This window comes from Heptranchias perlo, chromosome 12 (genome assembly GCF_035084215.1).
Source record: "Heptranchias perlo isolate sHepPer1 chromosome 12, sHepPer1.hap1, whole genome shotgun sequence".
In the NCBI taxonomy this organism is placed as follows: domain Eukaryota; kingdom Metazoa; phylum Chordata; class Chondrichthyes; order Hexanchiformes; family Hexanchidae; genus Heptranchias; species Heptranchias perlo.
Window position 1 is genome coordinate 57,052,137 of NC_090336.1, and position 22,122 is coordinate 57,074,258.

The 22,122-nt window shown below is 40.7% G+C and overlaps 1 protein-coding gene across 2 annotated transcripts in view; it reads left to right on the plus strand.

Moving 5' to 3' along the window:
* zgc:101566 (Transmembrane protein 263-B-like) overlaps window positions 1-22,122 on the plus strand; it is a 178,170-nt gene that overhangs the window by 99,082 nt on the left and 56,966 nt on the right. The window contains exon 2 of one of the 2 annotated variants that reach the window (XM_067994161.1): window positions 17,141-17,238. The exons of the other annotated variant lie outside the window; for it this stretch is intronic. Within the exon in view, the coding sequence (XP_067850262.1) occupies window positions 17,141-17,238 (98 nt within the window). The remainder of the gene's footprint in view (window positions 1-17,140; window positions 17,239-22,122) is intronic. 2 annotated transcript variants of the gene reach the window in all.

The following is a 22,122-nucleotide window of genomic DNA, read 5'->3' on the forward strand; positions in this document are numbered from 1 at the left end:
AATATTGGATAGTGTTAAAATAGATAGAGGAGGTATGTAAAAGGTTGGCAGTACTCAAAGTAGAAAAGTCATCCTGTCCAGATTGTTACTGAGGGAAGTAAGGGTGGAAATTGCAAAGGCTCTGGCCACAATCTTCCAATCCTCCTTAGATATTGGGGCAGTGCCAGATGACTGGAGGATTGCAAATGTTACACCCCTGTTCAAAAAAGGGGAGAGGGATAAACCTGGCAATTACAGGCTAGTCAGCCTAACAGTCAGTGGTGGGATTGCCTTTAGAGACAGTAATCAGAGACAAAATTAATTGGCACTTGGAAAAGTCTGGGCGAATAAATGAAAGTCAGCACGGATTTGTTAATGGCAAATCGTGTTTGACTAACTTGATTGAGTTCTTTGATCAAGTAATGGAGAGGGTTGATGTGTATCTGAACTTTCAAAGAGCATTTGCTAAAGTACCACATAATAAACTTGTTAGCAAAATTAAAGCCCATGGAAATAAAGGGACATTGGCAGCTTGGATACAAAATTAGCTAAGGAATGGAAAGCAGAGAGTAGTGGTGAACGTTTGTTTTTCAGACTGGAGGGAAGTATACAGAGGTATTCCTCGGGTCAGTATTCGGACCACTGTTCTTTTTGATATATATTCATGACCTGGACTTGTGTACACCGGGTATAATTTCAAAGTTTGCAGATGACACGAAACTTGGAAATGTAGTAAGTAAACTGGGAGATAGTAATCAACTTCAGGAGGACATACAGACTGGTGAAATGGGCAGACACAAGGCAGATGAAATTTAACGCAGAGAAGTGTGAAGTGATGCATTTTGATGGGAAGAATGAGGAGAGGCAATATAAACAAAATGGTATAATTTTAAAGGGAGTGCAGGAACAGAGAGACCTGGGGGTGTATGTACATAAATCTTTCAAGATGGCAGGACAAGTTGAGAAGGCTTTTTTAAAAAAAAAAGTACATGGGATCCTGGGCTTTATTAATCGAGGTATAGAGTGCAAAAGCAAGGAAGTTATGCTAAACCTTTTTAAAACATTAGTTAGGCCTCAGCTGAAGTATTGTGTTCAGTTCTGGTCACCACACTTTCAGAAAGATGGCAAGGCCTTCGAGAAGGTGCAGAAGAGATTTACTAGAATGGTGCCAGGGATGAGGGACTTCAATTATGTGGAGACACTGGAGAAACTGGGGTTATTCTCTTTAGTGCAGAGAAGGTTAAGAGGAGATTTGATAGAGGTGTTTAAAATCATGATGGGTTTTGATAGAGTAAATAAGGAGAAACTGTTTCCAGTGGCAGAAGGGCCAGTAACCAGAGGACACAGATTTACAGTGATTGGCAAAAGAACCAGAGGTGACATGAGGAAACATTTTTTTACACAGCGAGTTATGATCTGGAATGCATTGCCTGAAAGGGTGGTGGAAACAGATTCAGTAGCAACTTTCAAAAGAGAATTGGATAAATACATGAAGGGATAAAGTTTACAGGCCGACGGGGAAAGAGCAGGGGAGCGGCACTAATTGGGATAACTCCTTAAAAGAGCCGGCACAGGTACGATGGGCCATACAGACGCCTTCTGTGCTGTACCACACGATGATACATTCATCCTCCTTATTGGTACCACAAACGGGATATAGATCAGTATTGTCCAATAGAAATTGCTGACTGGCCACAGGTGTCCCGACAGCGACATTGTTTTAACCGCATGCACCAATTTTAGTAGAAAATACTGTGCACACACTACAGGGTAAATGTACTTCCTGCATATATTGGACAACACTATGCTGGAAGAATAGCAGCCGCACTTGCCAGCATCAGCAGCATTGTTATACAAGACTTCTAGCTGTCCAATGATAGGATTTTATAACCTTAGTTGGCTACAGAGAAAACTCACCACTTGCGAAAGTCTTGCAGACTTCGACCTGATGAGGTGTGTGTGTGTGTGTGTGTGTGTGTGTGTGTGTGTGTGTGTGTGTCGAAACCAAAGGAAATAATATTTAGAGCCTATAGTTGGTATTCCAGAAGGCTGGAACCTAACTTATGAATTGTTGTGGGAAAAATCACCACTCGGAGTCAGACTTAAAGATTCAACATGCAGTTTATTGGACAAAGTACTCTGGGAGAAGGCTGGACATTCCGCAATGTACGCATATACCTTCTCAACTTTAAAATGGTTGTCATGCTTTTTTATACCTTTTGAAATACAGATTTCAGTAGCTTTTACATCATAAATCTTGATTACACACATTAACCAATTAAGTCCGCACAGCAACAACAGACAGTTTACACATTAACCAATTAAGTCTGCATAGCAACAACAGACTGCTTACGCATTAACCAATTAAGTCCGAACAACTGTTATCACCTTCAGACAGCATGCCTTTGTTTTATGCAGTCTGGTTCTATAGTTTTATCAGTTCGTCATGAAATGTCCTTTGTATTCCCAGACTGTAAGCCAGTTCTGGAATGTACAAACTCAACACTTAACTGTCTTTCCCACAGTCACAGAATCCATTTTATTTAATAGTGTCCCTTTGTTAATAGAATCCATTTTGTTTAATAGTGTCCATTTTATTAGTAGTCAAGCGTTATATTTAAGCCTTTAATTAAGGTTAGTCTAATCTACACAAAGCGCATTTCAATGTGGTTTTAGGGTAAATACCACTGTCATGTACCCATTAGTCACTTCATCGTTGCCTTTAATTCAACAGTCCAAAATCCACGCTAACAGAACCATTTAGTTGGAACAATGCCATTTGAGGAAGACTGATCTATTGAGGTATTATAACCAATTATTGTTTGAAGGGATCCAATATTTGGGTATATAATAGTGTAAACTTGATTTTATTTTATAAATCAGTTGGGCTGACTATGAATAAGCAATTTTAGTAGTCTCCTACTGTCATTGTCATGCAGCCTGGGGAAGTAGCAGTTTGGCAGTAGGGGATTGTGCTAATAATTCTGCCGGGTGGGTGTTTAACTTAGCTGCTAATTTTTTTTATAGCTTTGTTTTTATTATAGCAACAGAAGATACATAGTGAAAACACCAAACATGTTTTGGCTTGGCTTTTGATCGGACAGCATGGGTTCCAAGAAGGATGTGCATTGAAGCACAACAAATTAATGAGAAAATAGTGGCATCCACAGCAGCAGCATTTCAGGGATCTGACTTGATGCGGTTAATTACAGGCTTGCAGGTGTCATGTGATCAACTGAAGATAATCTCTGACCTGCAGGTCGCAAGTCCGGTCACGATCTGGTGTGATGTGCTGTCTTGATTCACTATGCTCCAACTCTTTCATAAGGTCTCAAATGTGCTTTTGGAACCAAGTTCAAATCCTTATGATCAGGTATGTTTTTCTATAATTGGTCTACAAGACTGTGTTCACATTTTAAAGCTACCATTTTTTTACAAAAAAAGTGTTGCAGCACATTATGATGTTTTTACATGGCACTTTTTTTCAATAAGATTACCTGAAGAGATGCATTTGTGATCGATCCTTCTTAGAACCCATCGAGAGACAGTGTATAAAGGAACATGGGATTAAAATGATAAAGCGATGACTAACAAAGTGGTGGAGCAAGCTAAATGCCATCCATTCAATTTTTGACCAGTTAGTTCATTTATTGAGCAGGCTGTCCATTTTTTTATTTTAGTAGAATCTGGACAGCTGGTGTCTGGTATACTGGGTTTTTGCCCCTTTAATTTGACCGATTACTTTTTTTTGTCTGGTGTTGCAGGGTTCAAAAGTATCATAACTGGACCACTTCTAGTGGGTGCAAAACTATCAGAGCCTTGCAGTGAACTTCAGCACCACTAGTGAGGAGCAGTCAGTCAAGTTCAAATAAATGTTTTAAACTATACAGAAACTAATGCAAAAACTGAGTATAAAAATGAATAGAAAATATGATACAAATACTAAACAGTAAAAGCCCAGAGACGTGCTGCATGTAGGCAAAGAAATGGAAACAGGGAGGTGTCAGGATATCGCAACAGAGAGAAGAGACATCATTACAGTAAACGTATCCCTTACACCAGTTGAATGTTGAGGCCACTCAACAGTTGAAATAATTTGCCTTAATACAGTTTTTTAAACATTTTTGCCTCTCTGCCCTACCCCAGCCCTGTGCTGTCTGATTTTGGAGTTTGCAAAAGCTGTCGTCCCAGTACTGCCACATTTGCACGCTCTCGTCCAACCAGTAAATCTATTGAAAATATCAAGGGCAAAATCATTCTGATGATGACTGCTGCTCATGCACAGTTTGGTGTGACCAGGATTAGTGGCAGAATGCATTCAGTGGAAAAAGTGAGTGCAAGAAAGTTTGTGGTATTTGGAAGATCAAGAAAACAGCATCACAGAAAAATGTAAATCTCATATGTTGTAAAATGCCTGCCCTCTGCCCTGTCCTCACTCTTCCTTATGGTAATTAGAATCATAGAATAATAGAAGTTTACAACATGGAAACAGGCCCTTCGGCCCAACATGTCCATGTCGCCCAGTTTATACCACTAAGCTAGTCCCAGTTGCCTGCACTTGGCTCATATCCCTCTATACCCATCTTCCCCATGTAACTGTCCAAATGCTTTTTAAAAGACAAAATTGTACCCGCCTCTACTACTGCCTCTGGCAGCTCGTTCCAGACACTCACCACCCTTTGAGTGAAAAAATTGCCCCTCTGGATCCTTTTGTATCTCTCCCCTCTCACCTTAAATCTATGTCCCCTCGTTATAGACTCCCCTACCTTTGGGAAAAGATTTTGACTATCGACCTTATCTATGCCCCTCATTATTTTATAGACTTCTATAAGATCATCCCTAAACCTCCTACTCTCCAGGGAAAAAAGCCTCAGTCTATCCAACCTCTCCCTATAAGTCAAACCATCAAGTCCCGGTAGCATCCTAGTAAATCTTTTCTGCACTCTTTCTAGTTTAGACATTGTGAACATGTCCCTGATCTGGCCTTTTCAAACTGATTGTAATTTGATTTCTGACATTATATAGAGATGATTTAGTTAATTAAGGGATGGGGAAAGAAAGAAGAGCTTGAGAAAGGACACGCAGCACAAGATTGGTTACAAGTTACACAAATTTCAGTGATATCAACCATTGGAATAGTTCTCTGATAGCAGAATATATTTGAGGGTGTGCTAGGAATATAATCTGCAGAAATAAAATAACATTTCAAAGGGGTTTATACTTACACTTGTATATAAATCAATGTGCATCTGAATAAAGTCAGGGATATAAGAAACCATGAACAATGGTTGTTTCACACCTTTAGGTAGCTGATATAAAATTAATAAAGATGTATAATATGAAGGATTTTAGTGATTTGGAAATATTTAATTTCAGTTATTTTCTGCCTGACTTACGGCTTGTTATTGTTTCTTTTGCCTACATTTCATTGTTGGAGATTGGCTCTCTGTAGGATGAACTAAATCTCTTATGTGGTAGAGAAAACCAAATTACTGGATCTCACATTTGGAGATAATTATGTTGCAAATAGTACAAGAAACATTGCTGAAACCGGTTCTTTTTCCACCTTATTTTGGCCGGAAACTGAAGACTCACTCTCTGTTTCTCGCTGTCTGAACAAATGTCTTTTTTTTTTAACCCTTCATTCAGCTGATTTTAGTTAATCCAGAAAGACCCAACATTTCCCTCACAGCAGCATTCAGTTGTTAAATGATTCCTGGGTTTTCACCCCCACTATGCTATCTGGAAGTACATTCCATATATTCATTAGTCTCCAAAGAAAGAAATTATATCCATTTCAAATTCACCTTTCCAGTTTAAAATTTAATTTAAAGCTGTATTTCTGATTTATCCTTTTCCATTCTCTTAACTATCTTCTATACGTTTCTAAGATCACCTCTGAGGTGCCTCCTTTCCAGGATGAAAAGCCCAAGTTTCCCCAGTTTTTTTCTCATAGTTCAGTCTTTTTACACTAGGTATTAGCCACATGGTTCTATGCTGCCTCCAGCATTTGAATATCTCTTTCATTGCTCTGTGACCAGATTTGGACACAGGACACCAGGTGCAGTCTGCCATTGTACATTTTGATCACAACCTCCTCTAAATTGTATCTCACTTTTTTGTGTATATAGTTCAACATTCTGTTGGCTTTGTTGATTGCTGCTCTGCATTGGTTGGACATTGAACATCGAACTTGGAGTCTGCTAAAACTCCTTGGTGTGTCTCAGGCTATATCCTTGGTTATTTCAACACCATTCATGACTGCCCAATTGAATGTTTGCACTTCTGTTGTTTTATCAAGAAATGTAATAGTTGAATAAAAAGTTCTATGAACTACCATTAAAACAGACAATTTAATAAATCATTGTATTACAGCTTGGTGCAACTTTCGTTCAACTATTCAACCTTCACAAAGCCAGCAGAGAGCACTCAACAGAAACATCTAGCAATTGCACAAAATTGATTAGATTCTGAATGATGGCGGTGATAGTTCAGTGCACTTGGATCAAGCTTGCGTTTATCTGGACTTAATTTTCTTGGATCAGTTGGCTCTTTCCAGATGAGAGGTCAATGTGATCCCTCAAGCTTGTGTTTAACTCTTGCATTGTTGAAAGTGCCCTTGACTCATTTTTACCTGTTGTTGATCAGTACATTTGCACTTGATCCTTCAGGTAGTCAGAAAGTATCAGTTAATTTCCTGTAACTTAAGTTTCTTTCTGTGTTGCCTCTCTAATACTGATTTTGAATATAAGATGATGAAAGTAACTTGGGATCAAACCTCAAATTACAGTTCATAATGGCGATTAACATTGAACCAGAAATAACATACTGTTCACCACCATCATAATACGGCCATAGCCTATATCAGTAATGGCAAACTGATGTGCCCAAACTGGCATGCATGGCCATTTCTAGTGACACAAATCAATAATGTGGTGGTAGGTTTGTCCCCATGTAACGTGGTATGGGGAGGAGGGCGGGGGGGAACAGGAGAATCTGCTGTGGAACAGGAAGAGTCGTGCTGTGTCTCATAGAATCATAGAAAGTTACAGCACAGAAGAAGGCTATTCGGCCCATCGTGTCTGTGCCGGTCGGAAAAGAGCTATCCAGCTTAATCCCTTTTTCTAGCACTTGGTCCGTAGCCCTGTTGGTGACAGCACTTCAAGTGTGCATCCATGTACTTTTTAAATGAGTTGAGGGTTTCTGCCTCCACTGCCCTTTCAGGCAGCGAGTTCCAGACCCCCACCACCCTCTAGGTGAAACAATTTCCCCAGCTATCCTCAAACCCTTCTACCAATTACTTTAAATCTTTACCCCTGGTCACTGACCCCTCTGCTAAGGGAAATAGGTCCTCCCTATCCACTCTATCTAGGCCCCTCATAAGTTTATATAGCTCAATTAAATCTCCCCTCAGCCTGCATTGTTCCAAAGAAAACAACCCCAGCCTAGTCAAACTTTTCTCATAACTAAACTTCTCCAGCCCTGGCAACATCCTCGTAAATATCCTCTGTACCATCTCTAGTATAATCACATCTTTCCTGTTATGTGGTGATCAGAACTGTACACAGCACTCAAGCTAAACAGTGGAAGCAACATGCCATAGACAGAGCTAAGCGATTCCACAACCAACGGATCAGATCAAAGCTCTGCAGTCCTGCTACATCCAGTTGTGAATGGTGGTGGACAATTAAATAACTAACGGGAGGAGGAGGCTCCGCAAACTTCCCTATTCTCAATGATGGCGGAGTCCAGCACGTGAGTACAAAAGACAAGGCTGAAGCGTTTGCAACCATCTTCAGCCAGAAGTGCCGAGTGGATGATCCATCTCGGCCTCTTCCCGATATCCCCACCATCACAGAAGCCAGTCTTCAGCCAATTCGATTCACTCCACGTGATATCAAGAAACAGCCGAGTACACTGGATACAGCAAAGGCTATGGATCCCGGCTGAGGTGCTGAAGACTTGTGCTCCAGAACTAGCCGCGCCTCTAGCCAAACTGTTCCAGTACAGCTACAACACTGGGATCTACCTGACAATGTGGAAAATTGCCCAGGTATGTCCTGTCCACAAAAAGCAGGACAAATCCAATCCAGCCAATTACCGCCCCATCAGTGTACTCTCAATCAGCAGCAAAGTGATGGAAGGTGTCATCGACAGTGTTATCAAGCGGCACTTACTCACCAATAACCTGTTCACCGATGCTCAGTTTGGATTCTGCCATGACCACTTGGCTCCAGACCTCATTACAGCCTTGGTCCAAACATGGACAAAAGAGCTGAATTTCAGAGGTGAGGTGAGAGTGACTGCCCTTGACATCAAGGCAGCATTTGACCGAGTGTGGCACCAAGGAGCCCTAGTAAAATTGAAGTCCATGGGAATCAGGGGGAACACTCTGCAGTGGCTGGAGTCATACCTAGCACAAAGGAAGATGGTAGTGGTTGTTGGAGGCCAATCATCTCAGCCCCAGGACATTGCTGCAGGAGTTCCTCGGGGCAGTGTCCTAGGCCCAACCATCTTCAGCTGCTTCATCAATAACCTTCCCTCCATCATAAGGTCAGAAATGGGGATGTTCGCTGATGATTGCACAGTGTTCCATTCCATTCACAACCCCTCAGATAATGAAGCAGTCCGTGCCCGCATGCAGCTAGACCTGGAAAACATCCAGGCTTGGGCTGATAAGTGGCAAGTAACATTCACACCAGACAAGTGCCAGGCAATGACCATCTCCAACAAGAGAGTGTCTAACCACCTCCCCTTGACATTCAACGGTATTACCATCGCTGAATACCCCACCATCAACATCCTGGGAGTCACCATTGACCAGAAACTTAACTGGACCAGCCATATAAATACTGTGGCTACGAGAGCAGGTCAGAGGCTGGGTATTCTGCAGTGAGTTACTCACCTCCTGACTCCCCAAAGCCTTTCCACCATCTACAAGGCACAAGTCAGGATTGTGATGGAATACGCTGCACTTGCCTGGATGAGTGCAGCTCCAACAACACTCAAGAAGCTCGACACCATCCAGGACAAAGCAGCCCGCTTGATTGGCACCCCATCCATCACCCTAAACATTCGCTTCCTTCACCGGCGCATTGTGACTGCAGTGTGTACCATCCACAGGATGCACAGCAGCGACTTGCCAAGGCTTCTTCGACAGTACCTCCCAAACCCGCGACCTCTACCACCTAGAAGGACAAGAGCAGCAGGCACATGGGAACAACACCACCTGCACTTTCCCCTCCAAGTCACACACCATCCCGACTTGGAAATATACTGCCGTTCCTTCATCGTCGCCGGGTCAAAATCCCGGAACCCCCTTTCTAACAGCACTGTGGGAGAACCTTCACCACACGGACTGCAGCGGTTCAAGAAGCGGCTCCCCACCACCTTCTCGAGGGCAATTAGGGATGGGCAATAAATGCTGGCCTTGCCAGTGATTCCCACATCCCATGAACGAATTAAAAAAAAAGCTGTGGCCTAACTAGTGTGTTATGCAGTTCGAGCATGACCTCCCAGCTCTTATATTCTATGCCTCGGCTAATAAAGGAAAGTATCCCGTATGCTGCCTTAACCACCTTATCTACTTGTCCTAGTACCTTACGGGGATCTGTGGACATGCACTCCATGGTCCCTCTGTTCCTCTACACCTCTTGGTATCCTTCCATTTATTGTGTATTCCCTTGCCTTTTTTGTCCTCCCCAAATGCATTACCTCACACTTCTCTGGATTGAATTCCATTCGCTACTTTTCTGCCCACCTGACCAGTCCATTGCTATTTTCCTGCAGTCTACGGCTTTCCTCCTCACGATCAACCACGCCGCCAATTTTTGTATCATCTGCAAGCTTCTTGACCATTGCCCCTACATTCAAGTCCAAATCATTAATATAAACCACAAAAAGCAAGGGACCTGGTACTGAGCCCTGCGGAACCCCCTGGAAACAGCCTTCCGGTCACAAAAACACCCATCGACCATTACCCTTTGCTTCCTGCCACTGAGCCAATTTTCCTTGGATTCCTTGGACTTTTGCTTTTATTGACCAGTCTGCCACATGGGACCTTATCAAAAGCCTTGCTAAAATCAATGTAGATTGCATCAAACGCGTTACCTTCATCTCACCTCCTTGATACCTCCTTTAAAAAAAAATATTCAATCAAGTTAGTCAGACATGACCTTCCCTTAACAAATCCATGCTGACTGTCCTTGATTAATCCGTGCCTTTCTAAATGACGATTTATGCTGTCCCTCAGAATTAATTCCAATAATTTGCCCACCACCGAAGTTAGGCTGACTAGCCTATAATTACTCGGTCTATTCCTTTCTCCCTTTTTAAAAACCGGACATTGTTAGCAGTCCTCCAATCCTCCGGCACCACACCTGTAGCCAGGGAGGATTGGAAATTGATGTTCAGCGCCTCCGCTCTTTCCTCCCTTGCTTCTCAACAGCCTGGGATACATTTCATCTGGGCCTGGCGATTTACCTACTTTCAAAGATGCTAAACCCTTTAATACGTCCTCTCTCACTTATCCCATCCAATATTTCCCACTCCTCTTTAACAATAATCGCTGCATTGTCCCCCTCTTTTGTGAAGACAGACGCAAAGTATTCATTAGGACCATACCCACCTCTTGCGCCTCCACACGTAGGTTACCTTTTTGGCCCTACTCTTTCCTTAGTTATTCTCTTGCTCTTTATGTATTTATAAAACATCTTTTGGGGTTTTCCCTTAATTTTACTTGCCAGTATTTTTTCATGCCCTCTCCTTGCTTTCCTAATTTCCTTATTAATTTCACCCCTGCACTTTCTATGCTCCTTCTAGGCTTTCTGCAGTATTGAACTGCAGAAAGCTTGTCTGACATAAGCTTCCCTTTTTTGCCATATCTTACCCTGTATGCTCCTTGTCATCCAGGGGGCTCCTGATTTGGAAATCCTGCTCTTTTTCTTTGTGGGAACATGTTTGTTCTGAACCTGCACCATCTCTCCCTTGAATTCCTCCCACTGCTCTGACACTGATTTATCTTCAAGTAGCTGTTTCCAGTTCACTTTTGCGAAAATCACTTCTCAGCTTAGTAAAATTGGCCTTTCCCCAATTGAGAACTTTTACTCCTGTTCTATCTTTGTCCTTTTCCATAATTACGCTAAATCTCAGCTCAGTCTGATTTACCTTTCCACCTAGCCTGATTGTGAGTCTGCCAGCAGTGGTGTGGTAGCAGCAGCCGCCCAGAGCATGTGAGAAACAAACATCCAGCTCGGTTACGGGCACAAAAGCAGTCAATTTTTCAGGTACCTTCCATTTCTTCAGTCCTTTTGAACTTGTGGCTATGCTGCTACATGTGGAGAAAACCGGAAAGGAATCCAGACTGAAGTGTAAAGAAGGAAATCGTCAAGAGGAAAAACAGGAAAACAAAAGGAGAGAATCATCACTGGGACAGTTGAAGGAGACAAAGCAACCGAAGGTAAAGTGAATCCTGTTGCTGAACACAGAAACAAAGCAGAAAGCAAGAATTAACTGGCGATGAAAGTGATGGGAAGGGCAAAGGCTTGGCCAAGGAAAAGAGTAAATCCCTCGAAGTCAAGACTGTTGTTGGAAATGGGCAATGCTTGGGATATTGCAGATGGAAGTTTAACCAAATTGAAGACTACACTCACTAACAACACGATGTTACACACATGGGGGAGGGGGTGCTGTGGGGAAGCACGTTTGAGCTGGAAGGCCAAACTCATGGGTTTCACCCTTTTTCCTGTGGATCCACAATACCCAGAGTGCATCGCACCATCCAATGTAACATGGTAACCAGGTAGAAAGGGATTCTTCAGCTTGATGGAAGTACCTGCTTCTGTTGACAAACCTTGTCAGATGCATCATAGGAGTTGTAGTTTTCACTCTACTTGGTATCGGTAATGTGTGCCATATTTCTACCCTGAATCAGGCAAGTAATCTCTGACTAATGGGAAGGCTGCTGTCGTGTTTAAGCTGCTGTGGGACTGCAGTAAACATTGTTTCAGGTTCTAGACTACAGTGAGCAGCGCCACAGCTGGTGATTTTGTAAGTAAATGATGAAGTAATTTCACACTACGAACAAATGATGGATACAAAGCAGGGCCAATATTGCTGGATGTTTTAAGTCTGATCATACTTGAGTTTACATGCTATATATTAGAAATTTAATACTTTTGCATACAAGACTTAGTAATTTATCTACTTTGTATTTTTCTCTTAAATGATGGATGAACCTCATTATTTTTCCACCCATGCTTCATAATCTTGTTCAGCCAGCATACAGAAGAATTGAGAAGTAATGAAAGAATGGTGGAAGAGAATTTCTGAATCTCATGCATTTTCTTTTTAATTTCAAAGCTGAACAGATTGTCAGTCATAGATCCCCATTACTGAAATAGGGTGGGGGAGAGAAAGAGTCTTTTACGTTTGACCTTGTTAGCTGTGGTCCCCAGCAACTCTTATACATCGCAACAGCCAATTTCTAGGACCATTGGTTCATAACATTTACCTTTTTAATGTGGATCTGTCTCACTTAAAAAGATTAGCTGAGCTGCTTTGTCTGAATTTGTGCTGGGCATAATTACTAAGTAGGAGAATTTCTTTTTTCGCTAGATTTCCCCAAAACAAAAATACAAGAGCTGTAACAATGTAACTGGGAGACATTGAACCTTTTTTGTATTAATAGTATTTCATGAGCCACCTAAATTGTATCATTCGAAATTTAAAAGAAAGAACACTGTGCTGTGATGTGTCTGTTGATTGAAGAAAATCAGTCAGCTAGGATAGTTCTGTCTTCCACACCCAGCTCCCTTCCTCTGCTCCTGCAGTTGTCTGTCTTCCATTCAACAATCCAGTTAGTTCAATTTTGATCTTTCTCCCACATACCTTGCAATAAATCATGCCCTGTATCTAGTCCTAGATTGTTAGGCACAGCAAAGGTTTTTGTGACATTGTATCTGAGAAATACGAAGAAAAAAAGATCAAATGCACTTTAACATATGTTGTACTACCTTAGCAAGCTAATGTAGCACTTTTTGAAAACATTAAATTGATCATTAGTATGTATAATGATTTAGTGAACACATTCACTCTGCTAGTTGTGATTAACTGCTCCACCAGAATGATTCAGTGCAGTAAAAATAAAAATGATGCTTGTGGAAACTCACTTTCTAGGCATGAAATCCTAAAACGTGTTTTAAATCCAATCCAAACAATGAACATCTATGTAGAATAATGTAGGGGTGGCCAACCAGGGTTGCCAACTTTGGTTGGAGGTATTTCCAGAGGTTTGATTATGTGATGCCTGACCATGTGACATCATTGCATTTACCTTCTAAAAATTGGCACTGTAGTTGAGTATCTTTGCTCATGGTTTTGCACCAGCAGCTGTTCAAAATGATCTGTGAAGCAGGAGGCCATCTGCAAACAGGCAGAGAAGGGAAACTTGAGGGTGGGGAAGAGGGGAAGCAGAAGATAGGGGAGGGATTTGCAGGAGTTAAACCAGAGGTGGGAGGAACTTTTATTCCATCAGTAACTAATAGTAACTCACTGAAATTGCACCAATAGCTAATAGTAATACTGGAAACAATCAGATTGCCACAGTAACTAACAGTATTACAATAATTCACTGAGTCCATATGTAACTGGTAGTAATAGGTGTAAGGCCCCGATATTCTAACTGTAACTAGTAGTAATCCTATAACCCTTTGATATTCACCCTGTAACAACAGCCAGGATCCCGCTGCAAGGTGTGGTCAGGCCCTGCAGTCAATGCTGCATTCAACACACCCCATTCTCTCTCCCTATATCCTTGGACTCAGACTCAGGTTCTGCGTGAAGGTAACAAGTCCGAACTGGGAGCCTCAGTCAGAGCTGATCTGTGCTGTGACATCACACATCAAAACCGGCTGGTACAAACAGACCTTAACCAAACAGAGATTGCACAAAGGGTGGTCGGCTGTATGTTTGGGGCTCTTCCCACAGAGCACATTGACGGGGGGGATGGTTAATGTCACTGATCCGGATGCTTCTCTGTGACGACATCTAGTGACCTCACGAAGTTGTGGAGGGGTGCATTGCTGCAGCAGGTAATTTGAAGCACAAGGTTCTCTAAGGCTGCTCGTAGCAGTGCTTGAGAGAGTCATGCCCCTTTCCAGGAGTCTTCTGGGCAATGCAGGTGTATCTCTGGCAATCCGGGAGGTTTGGCAACCCTATGTCCAAGAAGTGCAACATGAGCCACATGGACAGTTAGTTAAATAAGCAATCAGAGAATTGTACTTCAGTTCCCAGTGGGAAATGACAGTCCATTTCTAGTACAGGCCGGAGTTTGTGGTCAATTTGAAAATATTCTAAATTTCGTTACATCATTAAATGTTAATGATTCCATTTTCTTAGAGTAAACTTGACATTCTTACACATTTTGAACTCTACAACAAACCAGAAAAATTACTTTAATCAGACTTTTGTAATCTGCCAATCCCTACAGAGAACAGCATGTTGGATAGTTTCTTTAATCACTCTGTGCAAGTACTCTGAAGCGTATGAGATTTAGATATCACCAAACACAGTCAATGCTGATTTTAAGCTCCATTCAAAGTGATGTAGATAACTTTATTGTCATGCACCCATTATTACTCAACCGTAGTGTAAAAAAAATACTTTGGATATTTTACCAGTTTTCCAAAGAAATTGTCTTACAAATCATTTTCCTTTTCTACTTCTACCCTATGTAAAGTAAAATAGCTTCTAACTGTCAAAGAAAAGGAGGGAATGTGAGAGAATTGGAGAGAATAAGAGGGGGAATGAGGAAATGAGAGAGATGGAAAGACAGCATGAGAGTGAGAGAAGGAGTGAGGGAAGGATACAATAATGGGTGGTGAGAAAAGGGAAATATGACCGGGAGTAGACGAAGGGAGAAGAAGAATGAGAGGGGGAATGCAACTTTCAAGTAAATAGATGGAAGCAAAGCATGCCAAAAGTTGCACGGGCTGAGATTTCAAAATTTCTTGCACAGTGTACTTATAGTTACAGTAGGAATATCAGTGAGCATACTGATGAATTATAATAAAAAGCTTGTGACTGCAATCACCTTTTGTCAACTTTTTGCATTATATTTATAATGGAAACTGCCTAAGAAAACTTGCTGTGCACTTTTAGGGGCTTCAGGTGTTAACAGGTCTGCTTCCGATATGTGGAACCTTTCCCATGTGTGCTTATTTTTAACTTGTATGATAGCATTTTGGAAAATAATTAGATTGGTTCATGTTCATCCAACTGAACCAAAATCCAGCATCTAAATTTTTATTAAGTTCACTCATTCGAAGTCCAAATTACAAAACAAAGATCCGAGTATTTTGTAGTCGCTTGAAGTTTTCGTACCTACCAATGTGGGAAGTTTCTTCAGCGCTAAAGGAATGTTTCAGGATGTATGGAGAGCCACGAGCTGTGATTGTGTTTCGGAAGTGAGGACTGGGCTATTAACTGACAAGTGATGAAGTTGTCAATAAGACTTACCACGAGATACATACAAATTGTATTGCATAAATGTTTTTCCTATTCTGCTTATATGACGTTAGTTAAAATATAATAAATTATACAAGTTTATATATATTATAAATATATATAATATTTATATTATAATATATATTATAAAATTCAGGTAGACAGAAGAATTCGCATAGGTGTGCAACATAGTACGTTTGGATAACTAAGATGGCATGAGTACAAATAAATTTGGAATTGGACCAGATATGGTTCAGCCACCTCAGTTGCTGGATAGTTTTAATCCATTCAAAATTTTTATTTTCAATGTACATGTGAATTTTAAATGATAACTGAAATCTGAACTTAAACTGAAGTTTAATTTTAAAAGTGTGTTGAATGTAAGACAGTTTTCAAAGGTTTTTTTTGATGAATTTTGTACTTAATGAGGCCTGTGGTAGAGGAGGTCTGGTGGGGAGGGAAGAATATTTTAATTTCCACTTGTCATCTTGTGTTAACATCAAGCACTCCATGGCCAGATGCACAATAAAAGCCCTATTTTTATTAGTGTCCAGTGGGGTGTTTGCATTGCTAATTTCCCACAGCTGGTGGTAATCCCAATATAAACCTAGCCAGTGGCCAGATTTAACAAATCTGACAAATTTACATTCGGGTTACTGCTGGCTGAATGAGACCCGTGCTTGGAAAATCAGTGATATAAACGCACCACTGACACTGATTGAAGAACAGCTTAAAGCTTCCACTCTTATGCCCCAACAATGTGTCTTAACCAGGATCTCAGAAGAAAGTCCCTACTACAATAATAACAACTTGCATTTATACAGTGTCTTCAACGTAGGAAAACATCTCCAGTCACTTCACAGGAGCGTAATCAGCCAAAAATTGACACCAAGCAAAAGAAGCGGATATTAGGACCGTCGATCTGTTCTCTATTTCAAATCATGGCCTTGGATGTGAAAGGGTATTGGGCTGTTAATGCTTTGATGTAATTACAATGTATATTTTTTAAATGTATTCTGCAATGGCCATCCAATCTGAATTTTCTGAATTACTTAATAAAATTCTGACTTTAAAAAGCACCTTCTGAAGAAAAACTATGCTGTGAATATTATAAAATAGTTTTTTTTAAAAAAAAATTAGCTTCAATGCTGCTCACTAAGGCCTGTAACTCCCAAGTGACAGCATCATTGGTGCAGTGTCGGTTGTGATTTACTTAAGAATCAGACTGTTCGGTCTAGAATTTCCTCAGTGAGGCTTATAACTGTTACCAATCAAAGCCAATGTCTGATTTCTGAAGATCGATTGTGCTGTATCTCATAGGTTACTCCTCTTGTAAGTAGCTTAGCCATGTGCACTGCACAGCCAATGTTACTATACTGGAATCAATTAGCAGCTATGGAAAGGTGAAATTGTAACTGCTAATTTCATTTGAAAATCGAACTACTTCTACGAGGAAATGATTGATTCTACATTTGTAAAGTGGGGGCACTGCCCACGATATGCGTGAACATTCCTTGTTACACCTGTCTGCCTTTTCTCATTTGATGCATCCCTCTGAATTTTTTTCATTCCCTGCACCAGCCATCCAACAAGCTTTGAGTGATGTGGTGAATTTAGTACCAAATTGGGTAATTTTATGTTGTGCTTTCACCTCCAGGACCTGGGTTGGTTTTGCCCAAATTGTTACACAAAGAACTTTCACAGCCAGCAGAGGGGGGAGAGTTTTATCCTATCGCTCTGGGTTGGATTCCAAAGGTAAAAATGTACTGATCCAATGCACCACTCTGGTATCTCAAAATGGAGTATTCACTGTTCTCTCTTTTTAAAAAAAAAATACAAAAGTACTCCTCGATAATCCTTTGAAGTGCAAAAACTTTACCCAGCACTGAAGTTTCTACTGTGGCCCATGTTCGCATGATTAAAATGTAAAACACTAGTCTTGTAAAGTTTAGATTGTGTACAAATGTATTATGCAGATAAGAACTGCTGTAGTATCTTTTGCAAGCTATATTTTAAAGCAGGCTAAGATCATACTTGAAGGGGGTAAAGGGCAGGGGAGTGAGACGAATTGTATAGCTCTTTTAAATAGAAACAGAATCCATATGGATTGAGACAAGGATAGGAAGGGATCAATCGTGTTAATAGGCATATTCTACAGACCACCTAATAGCTGAAGGGAAGTAGGGGAAGAACTATGTCGACAAATCTATGAAATGAGTAAAAACCATTGATAATGGGAGATTTCAACTACCCCCAAATAATGATCGGAGGTGGGGAAAGGGAAGAGAGTTTATCCAGGGTTTATACGACTCCTTTCTTACCCAGTGTGTGAGAAGCCCAACAAGAGAGGAATTGCTGTTGGATCTAGTAATGGGAAATGAAACAGAGCAGATAAGAGAAGTAAGCGGGAAGCATCTAGGCAATAGCAATCATAACATAATCATTAAAATAATGATTGAGAGACATAAGTAATAGATTGGGAAAAAGCTAATTATGAGGGAATGAGAATGGAACTTAGGAAGGTAAACTGGAAAAAAATGTTGGCAGACAAAAAGATAGAACAGCAGTGGGAAATATTTGAAACAGTAATCAATAGAGTTCAGGAGAAATATATTCCTCTAAAATAACAAGAACAAACTAGCCAATAATGAAACACCATGGATGAATAAAGAGATAAGGGTAAAATTGAAACTAAAAAAAGCATACTTTAAGTGCATAGACATTAAAGGAAAGGATGACAAAAGGGAATACGAAGAGGTTAGCAAAGATGTCAATAAAAGCAATTGAGAAAGCAAAGAGGAACTATGAAATTAAATTATCAAGGAATATAAAAACAAAGTGATGTACTGTACGGACACATAAATAACAAAAGAAAAATCAGGATAGGGATAGGGCCACCAAGGGATGCGCAAGATAAACTCACAGGTAATGACAGTGGAACGGCAGAAATATTGAATAGTTACTTTGCCTCAGTATTTACCAGCGAGACTAACAATGTAAGAATTTTACTTGCGTTACTTTTAAGGTTGCGAATGGCCAAATCGACAGTAAGACCAATTCATTCACAACAACTTAGAAAGATTTGTTAAACGCATGTATCCATATAGTTTAACAAACAAGACAGTAATGTACAGGTATTATACAGGCTTTACTTCCCATTTTTCCCTTGACGACTGAGCAAGCTGACTCGGGATCCTTTACAACTTCTTCTTCCGGTTCTGGCCTTTAGAGAACCTCCTCACTTCCTCCCTGGCTCATTGTCCTTCTCCGCCGTGTGGCCTGAACTTGGCATATACTTTTATACCTTTTTTGGCTGCATGGCCACCTCATGCACGATCCCTTTTGGCTCGGCGATTGGGCCTCAGCTGCATGGCCATCTTTCAGTTGATTCCTTTGCTCATGTACAGGCCGTGGCCTATAGTGTCCCTCTTGTTAAGTACCTCGTTTAGCTGGTGCAGGGCCATGATTAGATTAATCTGCAGTCTGGCACCCCTTAAGCACTCAGGTGTGTGCTCGTTGTGTCTCTTCCTGTCCAAGCCATGCTTCACTCACCTTGGCTATGTTACTTCCTTGCCGAGTTTGGCAGGGCAGTCTCGTCAGACTCCGCCCATCCAGGGAAAAGACAGAGAAGTTCTTGCTGTGACGTTTTTAAAACAGCAGCGTTTCAACCAGCTTTGGCTTCCCCTACCACCATAGTCTGAGCCAGCACGGCCATCCGACACCTGTACACCGTCCTGAGAGTCCCAGGAGGGGAGAGAGATCATGTACGTCCTTATTATTTTAACAACACAGTAATTCTTATAGTAACAGACTTTCCATGCTATTTTTCCTACAACAAGGTGGGTATGACATTAGAAGAGATGATCAAAAAGGGTATAAAGACATTTACACGATAGAAAGAAGAGAGATAATTGATAAACCAATCAAACTCAGAGGATAAAACCCCTGATCCAGATGGATTGCATCCGTGAATATTAAAAGAAGTTAGGGAAGAGATAACAGAGGCAAAATTACATATAATATATACACATCAGAAATGGGAATAGTGCCAAAGGATTGGCAGACAGCTAATGTTGTTCCTATATTTAAAAAGCGAGATAGAACAAGTCCAGGGAACGATAGACCAGTTCGCTTAACGATGGTGGTTGGAAAGATATTGGAATCTTTACTCAAAGATGTAATAGAAAAACATCGAGAAAATGAAAATATAATAAAGAATAGCTAGCATGGATTTCAGAAGGGTAAGTCACACTTGACCAACCTTATTGAATTCTTTGAAGAAGTAACAAAAAGAGTAGACAAGGGAAATGCAGTAGATGTAATATATTTGGATTTTCAAAGGTCTTCGATAAGATACCACAGTGTAGACTCATGTCTAAGGTCAGAGCATGTCGTTAGGACAGGTAGCAGAATGGACAGCAAGTTGGCTACAAAATAGAAAACAGAGAGTAGGGGTTAAGGGTAGCTACTCAAACTGGCAAAAGGTGGGAAATGGTGTTCCACAGGGATCAGTGCTGGGACTACTGTGTATAATTTTACATCAACGATTTAGAATCAGAAGTACAATTTCAAAATTTGCGGACGACACGAAATTGGGTGTAGTAATTAATACAAAGGAAGAATGCGTTAAAATGCAAGAACACATTAATAAACTTGCAGAATGGGTGTGTAATTGGCAAATGAATTTCAGTATAGACAAGTCTGAGGTGGTGCATTTTGGTAGGAAGAATAAGGAGGCCACATATCGCTCGGATAATAGTCTAAATGGGGTAGAAGAGCAAAGGGATCTTGGGGTGGAGACACACAAATCACTAAAAGTAGTGATACAGGTTAATAAGGTCATTTTTTTTTTTAAAAAGGCAAACCAAGCACTGGGGTTCATTTCTAGAGGGATAGAATTGAAAAGCAGAGAAGTTATGTTAAACCTATATAGAACCTTGATTAGACCACACTTGGAATACTGTGCACAGTTCTGGTCTCCATATTATAAAAAGGATAGAGGCATTGGAGAAGGTGTAGAAAAAATTTACAAGGCTGATACCAGAACTGAGAGGACATACCTATCGGGAAAGACTAAATAAGCTGGGCTCTTTTCTCTAGAAAAGAGAAGGCTGAGTAGTAACCTGATAGAGGTCTTTAAGATAATGAAAGGGTTTGACAGGGTAGATGTAGAGAAAATATTTCCACTTGTGGGGAGTCCAAAACTAGAGGTCAATATAAGATAGTCACTAATAAATCCAACAGGGAATTTATGAGAAACTACTTCACCCAAAGAGGGGTAAGAATGTGCAACGCACTACCATAAGGAGTAGTTGAGGCAAATAGCATAGATGTATTTAAGAGGAAGCCAGATAAGCACACGAAGGAGAAAGGAATGTAAGGGTATGCTGATAGGGGTAGATGAAATAGGGAGGGAAGAGGCTTGCGTGGAGCATAAACACCGACATAGACCAGTTGCGCGAATGGCCTGTTTCAGTGCTGTTGGCTCACTGTAACTCAAAGAGCAGGCATGCTAGGCCGAGTGGCCTCCTTTTGTGCTGTATGGTACTATGATATTAAATCTTCTTCCACCACCCTTTCAGGCACCGGATCATCATAAATTCTGTTGACTTTCAGCTTTCCTAGCCATTTCCAATCGGCCTTCATCCAGAGCTGATTCTCTTTGTACCTAATCAGACTGGTGCTTTTGGAGGATATCTCCACAGTGTAAGCTCGGCGGGTGTGCAGTAATCTCACAGTTCATTTAATCAAACACGAAGTCAAAAATTTAGTGAACAATCAGCTGAAATGCCACCACATGCGTAATAGGGAGAGAAAAATTCTAGGCATTTTAATCTTCTGTTATTAGCATGGGATTTTTTTCTCTGCAAATTAGTGCATTCTTGATGTGACTCTATTGCACCCTGTAATGTCAGTAAGTCTTGATAACACTTCTCTGGTAACTACAGTATTATTCTGAGCAGAGGCAAAGTGGGAGATACAGGTAATCCATTTCACGAAGTGATGATTGATTAAATTTATGAGATTTAAAAAATTTTACAAGACTAAAACTTCCTTTTCAGTTGTTTGCAGGACACTGCCATTGAGCCCTAAAAATGCTACTGTAATAAAGATTAACCTATATTTAACTATAAACCTTTTTTTAAAAAAAAGTGATATGCAACATGTAAAGGTTTTCAATCATTTATGCTCTTTAATTTAAGCACAATTTGCTTTGAAAGCCGAGGTTATTCAGGTGCCACCACTGTGGTCTATGCGGAGTTACAGTGTGGTCAGGTACTTTATGTAATCACACTTCTTGGCATTCTGCATAATGAAGAAAAATTGTGCAACAATTACATGCTGTGCACATACTGGGCTTTGTTGGGAGCAGTGTCCTACTTTCTATTTGTGAGTGCAGGATGAGTCCAGTGACGACCTTGAGGGAGCCAAATGTACAGAAATATACAACAAGATGGAGGTTAATACATAATGAAGCTTTATTACTTTGTACAGATATTTGAGGGCGCTGTGTATAGTACATGCTGGTACCAGGCAAATTTATTTTTATTTCTGTCAACAGAGATTCTGAATTAAATACTCTTGACTTTATTCAAGGCCACTAATTACATGGAAGTTTTTATTTGTGTGGTTATATAT